Source organism: Schistocerca nitens, chromosome 4 (genome assembly GCF_023898315.1).
Source record: "Schistocerca nitens isolate TAMUIC-IGC-003100 chromosome 4, iqSchNite1.1, whole genome shotgun sequence".
Classification (NCBI taxonomy): Eukaryota; Metazoa; Arthropoda; class Insecta; order Orthoptera; family Acrididae; genus Schistocerca; species Schistocerca nitens.
In genome coordinates, this window is record NC_064617.1 from 895,427,343 (window position 1) to 895,437,770 (window position 10,428).

General features: G+C 40.2%; 1 protein-coding gene across 1 annotated transcript; it reads right to left on the reverse strand.

Moving 5' to 3' along the window:
• Positions 1-881: 881 nt before the first annotated feature.
• On the reverse strand, positions 882-1,626 carry LOC126252647 (general transcription factor II-I repeat domain-containing protein 2-like). Its single transcript, XM_049953550.1, has 2 exons — positions 1,194-1,626; positions 882-1,132 (listed from the first exon to the last, which is right to left on the reverse strand). Exons 1-2 carry the CDS (start codon positions 1,624-1,626, stop codon positions 882-884), a joined length of 684 nt encoding a protein of 227 aa, XP_049809507.1.
• Between the last annotated feature and the right edge of the window lie 8,802 nt (positions 1,627-10,428).

A 10,428-nucleotide genomic window follows, 5' to 3' on the forward strand; every position in this document is an offset into this window, starting at 1 on the left:
AATGAGACACTTAAAGTAGTAAAGGAGTATTGCTATTTAGGGAGTAAAATAACCGATGATGGTCGAAGTAGAGAGGATATAAAATGTAGACTGGCAATGGCAAGGAAAGCGTTTCTCAAGAAGAGAAATTTAACATCGAGTATAGATTTAAGTGTCAGGAAGTCGTTTCTGAAAGTATTTGTATGGAGTGTAGCCATGTATGGAAGTGAAACATGGACGATAACTAGTTAGGACCAGAAGAGAATAGAAGCTTTCGAAATGTGGTGCTACAGAAGAATGCTGAAGATAAGGTGGGTAGATCACGTAACTAATGAGGAGGTACTGAATAGGATTGGGGAGAAGAGAAGTTTGTGGCACAACTTGACTAGAAGAAGGGATCGGTTGGTAGGACATGTCCTGAGGCATCAAGGGATCACAAATTTAGCATTGGAGGGCAGCGCGGAGGGTAAAAATCGTAGAGGGAGACCAAGGGATGAATACACTAAGCAGATTCAGAAGGATGTAGGTTGCAGTACGTCCTGGGAGATGAAGAAGCTTGCACAGGATAGAGTAGCATGGAGAGCTGCATCAAACCAGTCTCAGGACTGAAGACCATAACAACAACAACAGGTCTCTAATTGAATCTGGTTTTTATTCATTACAATTGCAAAACAAATGTAAATACAAATATAGAATTCTTCAGTAATGTGACTAGTGATGTTGAAGTTTTTTGGCTAAGTCGTCTATATCTGTGCCGTTTGGGCTGCTTGCAATCCTCATTGTATCTTCTAAATGCCTGGACAACAATTACGATATTTATTTTTCGGGTACTTCATTTTTGAAAATAAAGCTTCACAAAGGTAAGTTGAAGGAAATAGTGTTAAAATGAACTGTGCACAGTCTCATAAATTTTTATAATTGTTAGGCACACATTTCCAAAATTCAGTGTACTGTTGTGTTTCATAATGTTCTATAAACAGAGCTATAAGCTGTGTGTAATGCTGAAGTGCGATTATTTCATTTAGCAAATTAGTTTTAGGAAATCCAAATTGGCAGAATAATTTGAGATCATCCTGTCCAACATGCCAAGGGTTCTCTACGAGAATGAAACATCTTCGAATATTTCTAACATCTGCAAATCTGTTTTTTATTTCTTCCAAAAAAAAACAAATATTCTTTCATGTTTTGGTAAATAGTTTCATCGATAGTTAAACCTGATCGGAGCATAGCAACAGTTGGCAAATTAGACAGATCTTTTACTTTGAGTTCATTTATATATAATTGCAGTTTGGGTTCAAATGTAAATATTTTGTTAGTCATTTGCCCAATTACCTTGTTTGGTCCTTGTAATTCCAAGTTAAGTATGTTGAATTTTTGTGTAATATCGGTCAAAAAAGCTGTTGGTATCCACCATTCATCATCATCAAGTTCAGGACAATTTTTGCCCCTTTGTTGTAAGAATAAAATAATTTCAGATTTCAAATTGACAAACCATTCCAGCACTTTTCCTTTGCTTAGCCATTTGACAGCAATATGTAGGAGAAAATCACTGTAACAAGCTCGCAATTCCTCCAGAAGTTCTTTAAATTTTCGGTGATTAAGTTCACGGGCACGAATGAAATTTATAACGCTTATAACCGTTTGCATAACAATCTTAAGTTTGGTATTTGAAATTTGACATGCTTAACTTTCTTTATGCAGTACACACTGAATGGAGAGTAAATTTGGCAAATTCCATTCCTTCTTAATCAGTGCTATCAAAACCATTGTTGATGCCCGTCATTGACGGACAACCATCTGTACATACTGATATTAATTTGCTCATAGATAAGCCAATTTTTTTCTTTTTTTTTGTTTTTGTTTTTTACAAATTCTTTAATTGCATCTACAAAATCACATCTTATTGTGTGACCTTTCATGGTTAAAATTGTTAAGAAACCTTCCTCTATTACCCCATCATTCGTGCAGTAACGCACAAATGATGAAAACTGAGCCATCAAAGCTAAACCTATACTGGAATCACATACAAGACTGAAGTATTTTCATAGTTTGACTTTATTAATTACTGCCTCAAAGATATATTTAGAAATATCTTCTACACGACGTCCACAGGTAGATTCTGAAAGTGTGAGCTTATTTATTTCAGCTGATATTTGTTTACTGTTGGAGAAATTTTGAAACAAAGTTTCAGAAACAGTCATCATACATTGCTTCACTAATCCAGCTTCAGAGAAAGCTTTAATACTTTTTGCCAGAATATTACACATTTGGTATGATGCTCTTGTGACAGCCTCACTTTGCCCAACTGCTGCTAACATAATGTTTTGTTGATGACGAATGGTAGATTTTAGATGAGCAATTTTTTCCTTTCTTTCATTTGAATTCAAAGGAAAAGCTACTGTAAATGAATTGTGTTTACTTGTGTAGTGGCAAAATAAATTGTATCTCTTCAGTCCCACAATCGTACCCTGGCATATTAAGCAAGTAGCAGTACCTTCTTTGTGTCCACTTATAAAGCAAAATTCTTCTTCCCATATTTCATGGAAACTTCTTTTCTCTTCACATAGTTTCCTCTTAGTCACTGTTCTTGAGGGTACATCAGACATTATTTATTCCACTAATAATTATATCACCAAATGTGAGCACAAATACACTCAATACGCAACAAACGCTCAGGGGCACCGAAACTTAGTTCACAACTGACACAGTGACTCGACAAAGCTAACAATAAGGCAGCTGCGGGACAAGCCTGCCGCAGAAAAATTAGCGGGCATGGGCATGCGGCGTGTTTGATGCACGGCTCACATTGTTGCCTAGAAGGCCGCTCATGCCTTTAGTGCTGAGGAACACCAGCAAGTGGCACATTAAATGAAAGTGGTGGATGGTTTTCAGTTACCTAATTACTTCCCCGACTTTAATCACAATTCCTCGCAGTTTCTGTAAACAAAACAAAGCTATGCCAGGCAAGTAGATAATTAATGCTACCCGTGCAAAGCCGAGGAGGGTCGCAGGCTGCATGAAAACATGATCTGGGCCACATGCGGCCTGCAGGCCACAGTTTGATGACCACTGCCTTAGACCTGCATCTAATTTGCCACATAAGTCTCCTCTTTCTGTTGAATGCCTCCTTTGCTATGGCAATTCGATTTTTCACCTCCTGGTGACATCTCAAGTCTTCAGTTATTGTGCTTCCAAGATATTTAAATGCACTTACGTAACTAATGGTAGATTGTCCTATTTTAATATTGGACAGTACGTGTCTTGTACTGATGACCATACTCTTTGTTTTTGCTGTGTTTATTTTCATCCTATATTCCACACAAGCTTCATTCAGATCTTTCAGCATGTTATTCACTGTCCGCTCACTTTCTGCCACTAATACCACGTCATCAGCAAATCTTATACATTCTATTCTCTTTCCACCAATACATATTCCTCTTTTCCCATCTAAGCCTTCTGCAATAATCTCTTCAAGGTATGCGTTAAACAGCAGTGTGGAAAGGCAACAACCTCATCTAACACTGCGTCCAATGCTGCTTCGTTCTGAGATTTCATTTCCAATTCTTATCCTTACTTTCTGGTGTAAATACAGATTCTGGGTCAGTTGTCTCTCTTTCCAATCTACTCCTTTCCTCTTCAAAATATCCATCAGCTTGTTCCACTGAACTCTTCAAAAGCCTTTTCTAAATCTATAAAAACAGCAAAGATTTCTCTACCTTTTTCCATATATCTTTCCCCTATAGTTCTTAACAGGCCAATAGTATCTCTTGTTTGTTTGCTCTTCTAAATCCAAAATGCTCCTTTGCAACCCCTCTATCCAGCTTGCCATATAGCCTTCTATTCAACATTCTCAGCAAGACTTTAGCTGCATGAGAAATTAGACTAATGGCCCTATGCTCTTCACATTTTTTAGTGTTTCTCTTTTTTTTCTATTGGTATCATAACTGTTGCAAGGAAGTCATCAGGCCATTTCCCTTTGTCATATAGCTTGTAACAGAGGTAGACTATTTCTTTTGTTCAAATGTGTGTCAAATCTTATGGGACTTAACTGCTAAGGTAATCAGTCCCTAAGCCTACACACTACTTAACCTAAATTATCCTAAGGGCAAACACACACACCCGTGCCCGAGGGTGGACTTGAACCTCCGCCAGGACCAGCTGCACAGTCCATGACTGCAGCGCCTTCGGCCACTCGGCTAATCCCACGCAGCCTATTTCTTTTCTTGCCTTGTTTCCCAGACTCTTCAACAGTTCTGCTGGCAAATTATCAAATCTTTTTCAACATGTTTTCTGTAATCCATTCTTTCCTGGTATTTTGAGATACTCTATTTCCTAGTACTTCTTTGGCAGAGTCCATAAGTCCTTCCCTGATTTTTACTCATTTCTCATTAACACTTTCATCAAAACTACATCTTTCCCATTTTTCCATAATCTGTTCTCCAAATCTGATGCCCTTCCTACCTCTTTGAGTCTTTCTATGTTTAGTCTTTCCTTTGTTTTACCTCTCCAGACTTTTTTCAACTTCACTTGTATTTCTCCCACTATTAGGTTGTGGTATGAATTTATATCCGATCCTGGATAAGCTTTGGCATTCTTCAAACAGTTCCTAAACCTTTTTTTGTATCAGGATGTAGTCCAACTGATCTTTCCCTATTCAAATTTGATATCTATTTATAACGTCTCCTTTTGTTGTGTTCAAATAACATTACCCACTGCTAATGAATTTTCTTTACACAAACTAATTAGTCATTCACCTCTCTCATTTCTTATTCCTAATCCAAATTTTCCTACTGTATCTTCATCTCTTCCTTCACCCACCACTGCATTCCAGTCCCCCATGATGATAACACAGGCATTTCAATTTCATTTCTCAACAAGTTCTTGTATTTTCTCATAATATTCTTCCACTTCCTCGTCTCTATGCTGGTTGGTTGGCATATATACCTGCATTAACACCAAATATTTTGAACTACCCTTCAGTCGTATCATTATCAGTCTTCCATCAATGTATTGTACCTTCATTACCTTATTTTTCAGCTTTTGCCCTATCAATATTCCTACTCCGTTTTCATCACTCTTGATTTCCCCTGAGTAAAAGAGCTTATAATCTCCACTCTCTATCTCCCCATCTCATTTCACACAAACCGAGGGCACCTAATCTGTTCCTTTTCATCTCCTGTTTTGCATTCTCTAGCTTTCCTGTTTGCAGTAGTGTCCTCACATTCCAATCCTTATCTTTCCTTCCTTCACTGTTCCTTTCTTCCTTTTAAATATGTCTACACTCAATGTGTTCCCCTCCCGGAGATCCAAACAAGGGGAAGTTTTAACTCCGGAATCTTTCACGTGGAGAGACATACCATGTACTGTTTGCGAATGTAATGTGGTAGTTACCCGTTACTTTCCACATAGGCAGTAGGATGCCCAGCCTCAAATCAGCCACTCACTATGAGTCGGACGCTATCTGTAGCCACCCGTCTGGGGTACAGTCGCTACTTGTACTCTTTTTGTACCCAAAGAGAAAAGGTGCCTCTTCCGCCAGCTTCACCGTACCGAAGTCCATCTTCTCCATCTTTGCTGCTGTTGAGGTCTTAATAACAGAAGACAGCATTAGTGCTATATTTGCTTAACTCCCCCAGCAAGCTCAACAGTGCATTACTACTACACTTTCTGAACTCCACTACTGACCATACAGCAGTGACAACTCTAGCCAACCGAGCATTTCCATTGTTTAGCAAAGACAAGGGGGATGCCAGAATGAGATTTTCACTCTGCAGCAGAGTATGCTGTGATTTGAAACTTCCTGGCAGATTAAAACTGTGTGCCGGACCGGGACTCGAACTCGGGACCTTTGCCTTTCCCAGGCAAGTGCTCTACCAACTGAGCTACCCAAGCACGACTCACACCCCGTCCTCACAGCTTCACTTCTGCCAGTACCTCGTCTCCTACCTTCCAAACTTTAAAGAAGCTCTCCTGCAAACCTTGCACTAGCCCGCGAAAGGCAAAGGTTTCGAGTTCGAGTCTCGGTCCGGCACATAATTTTAATCTGCCAGGAAGTTTCACAAGGGGAATGTATTGTCAAAAGCAACTGAAACATTTATACGCATGTCAAATTATCACAGTAACAGTCTACTTTTCTGCTGTTAGTAAATCCACATTTTTCCATTACCAGGGCTATCCCCCCTCTTACAGGACAGAATCTGACCATTCACAACAACAAAAATGTGTGTCGTCACTGCTATATGACAGCTTCTGTGTTGCAGGACAACAGAAATGCAATATTATGCTACCTAGGCTGTGTATTTACTAGGATTCTGCTATAAGCATAATTTCAAATGTGCGTGTGGCAAATCGTCAGATGATCCTTATTTAGAGACACTGCTATCCATTTACCACCCAACTAAGACATTTCTTCTCAAACATTATGCAAGTCAGATCCTTTTCTAGCACAAGTGCTGGGAATCACCACAGTTTTTGAGATTTTACGTGTCGTTCAGCAAAATTTCTCAATGGACTGAGATTTTTAAACTTTCTCATAAACCTTCCAGGATTCAAAGTCACCTCTCAGTTCAACAACAAGAGTCTTTAAAAACAGTATTTCTCACAACTGTTGCCATCTGCCAATATACCCAGTGTTTTGTGAAGCATCTACAAGGTTGTCACAAGTTTCCACAAGTAAAATTCCACGATATTTTCCTGATTTCCGGGTAAGTTTCAGCATTTTTCCCAGACAAGTTTTGAGATCTCAAGGGTGAATAAAGACATAAGTTGACAAAGAAAGAAATGTAGGGACTTCTGTATTTATAAACATGTTGTGACAAAGCAAGCTGGGATATTTTTACTTCCCCTCTTGTTTTGCCATCGCCTCCTAAAAATTCATTTTTTTCATTTTTGAACTAATTACAATTGACATATGTGAGTATAATCTGCATTTTCGTATAAGAGAACCTTATCATGGGCAAATTATTTGTTCACCTGAGTGCTTCGGTAGTTAGATTTTTGAATACTTGCATATTACTAGACACAGTTCATGCGTTTTCGTCAAGGTCTACAGTAGAGTTGCGCAGCAGGTGCCGATAGTCCATTTATCTGCATAGTTTAGTTTGCCACAGTCTTTGGTATGGACAGGGACTGCGATTGTTGTGTACGGATGCGAGCCGAGATGGTGACACTTCACTCTCAGCTTCAGGCTGTGATGGCTTCGGTTACACAGCTTGAGGCTGCAGTGGATGGGCGCCGCTGTCGTGGGCCAGTCGTGGGGATCCAACAGACGTCCAGCGTGTCAGAGTCCTCCGATCGGTCCTCACCAGTGGCCAACCCAGTTACTGCTCGCACTGAGGCTGACCCCTCACCTGTGGTCGAGTGGGAGGTCACCCCAGGGCAAAGCAGGCGGCGAAAGACTTCCCAGGCGGTCGCACATAAGGCCTCCCTGATTTGTCTGACAAACAGGTTCCAGGTGCTCCTGTGGCTGAGACACTGTCGCTAAGCTAGATGCTGTCACCTGTCCTGTTTCAGAGGAGACTACTCAGCCTGCAAGATCTGGGCAATCACAGACGGTGGGATTATTGGTAGTTGGGAGCTCCAACGTTAAGTGCGTTATGGAGTCCCTTAGGGACTTAAGTGACAAGAAGGGTAAGAAAACCAATGTGCACTCCGCGTGAATACCGGGTGGAATCATTCCAGATGTGGAAAGGGTCCTCCCGGATGCCATGAAGAGCACAGGTGCAGCCAACTGCAGGTGGTTGCTCACGTCGGTACCAATGATGTGTGTCACTTTGGATCTGAAGAGATTCTCTCTGTTTTCAAGAGGCTAACAGAAGTGGTAAAGGCTGCCAGTCTTGCTTGCAAGATGAAAGCAGAACTGACCATTTGCAGCATAGCCAACAGGACAGATTGCAGACCTCTGGTACTGATCCGAGTAGAGGATCTGAATCAGAGGCTCAGACTGTTCTGCGACTGTGTAGGCTGCAGATTCTTTGACTTGTGCCAAAGCGTGGTTGGGTTTCGGGTTCTGCTGAATAGGTCAGGTGTCCACTATACGCAGGGGGTGGCTACAAGGGTAGCAGGGGCTGTGTGGCATGGACTGGGAGGTTTTTTTAGGTTAGAGGGTCTCGGGAAAACACAAGAAGGGCTTCAGTCACAAAGGGAGCAGGCGGAACACAGGAAGAACGTAGATACAGAAATCATTGGTAAAACAGTTGTAAATCGTCGTAGCTGTGTTGGGAAAGTACCAGAGCTCCAAGCGCTAATAGAAGTCACTGATGCTCAAATCGTTACAGGTACTGAAAGCTGGCTAAAGCCGGATATAAGCTCAGCTGAAATTTTTGTGAAGAACCTAACAGTGTTCTGAAAGGATAGGCTAAACACGGTTGGTAGTGGTGTGTTTGTTGCTGTCAGAAGTTGTTTAACTTATCATGAAATTGAAGTAGATACGTCCTGTGAGTTAGTATGGGCAGAGGTCATTGTTGGCAACTGGAATAAAATAATAATTTGATCCTTTTACCGACCTCCCAATTCAGATGATACAGTTGCTGAAAGGTTCAAAGAAAACTTGAGTTTCATTTCAAACATGTACCCCACTCATACGATAATAGTTGGTGGTGACTAATTTACCCTCGGTAAGTTGGCGGAAATGCATGTTTAATTCCGGAGGTACGCATAAAATATCATCCGAAATTGTGCTAAACACATTCTCTGAAAATTATTTCAAGCAGTCAGTTCATGAGGCCACGTGAATAGTGAACTGTTGTGAAAACACATTTGACCTCTTAGCAACAAATAATCCTGAGTTAATAACGAGCATCAAAACCGATTCAGGGATTAATGAACACAGGATTGTCGTAGCGAAACTGAATCCCCGAAAAATAAGCGAAAAATATACCTATTCAAAAAAGCAGATAAAAATTCACTTCACGCCTTCCTGAGAGAGAATCTCCACTCATTCCAAATTAATAATATAAGTGTAGACCAGACGTGGCTTAAATTCAAAGAAATAGTATCATCAGCAATTGAGAGATTTATACCAAATAAATTAACAAATGATGGAGCTGACCCTCCTTGGTACACAAACCAGGTTAGAACGCTGTTGCAGAAACAACGAAACAAACATGCCAAATTTAAACAGACGCAAAATCCACAAGATTGGCGATCTTTTACAGAAGCTCGAAATTTAGTGCGGACTTCATTGCGAGATGCCTATAACAGTTTCCACAATGTGAATCAAGAACAGCTGTCAACGTGATAAATGTAGAAGTAAATATCCTCGGAGTAGTGGAGCAACTTAAATCACTTAATAAAAGCATGTCTTCTGGTCCGGACAGTATACCAATTAGGTTCCTTTCAGAGTATGCTGATGCATTAGCTCCATACTTAACAATCATATACAACCGTTCGCTCGACGAAAGATCCGTACCCAAAGACAGAAAAGTTGCACAGGTCACACCAATATTCAAGAAAGGTACTATGAGTAATCCAATAAATTACAGGCCTATATCGTTAACGTCGATATGTAACAGGATTTTAGAACATATATTGTGTTCGAACATTATGAATTACCTCAAATAAAGGTGTGTATTGACACAAAGTCAACATGGGTTTAGAAAACATCATTCCTGTGAAACACAACTAGCTCTTTATTCACATGAAGTGTTGAGCACGATTGACAAGAGATTTCTGATAGATTCCGTATTTCTGTATTTACGGAAGGCTTTTGACACTGTACCACACAAGCTACTGGTAGTCAAATTGCGTGCTTATGGAATATCATCTCAGTTATGTGACTGGATTTGTGATTTCCTGTCAGATAGGTCACAGTTCGTAGTAATCGATGGAAAGTCATCAAGTAAAACAGAAGTGATTTCTGGCGTTCCCCAAGGTAGTGTTATAGGCCCTTTGCTGTTCCTTATCTATATAAACGATTTGCGAGACAATCTGAGCAGCTGTCTTCAGTTGTTTGCAGATGACGCTGTCGTTTATCAACTAATAAAGTCATCAGAAGATCAAAACAAACTGCAAAACGATTTAGAAAAAATATCTGAATGGTGCGAAAAGTGGCAGTTAACCCTGATTAACGAAAAGTGTGAGGTCATCCACATGAGTGCTAAAAGGAACTTGTTAAACTTCAGTTACATGATAAATCAGTCTAATCTAGAAGTCGTAAATTCAACTAAATACCTAGGTGTTATAATTACGAACATCTTAAATTGGAAGGAACACACAGAAAATGTTGTGGGGAAGGCTAACCAAAGACTGCGTTTTATTGGCAGGACACTTAGAAAATGTAACAGACCTACTAAGGAGACTGCCTACACTACGCTTGCCGTCCTCTTTTAGAATACTGCTGCACAGTGTGGGATCCTTACCATATAGGACCGACGGAGTACATCAAAAAGTTCAAAGAAAGGTAGCACGTTTTGTATTATCGCGAAATATAGGAGAGAGAGTCACAGCAAT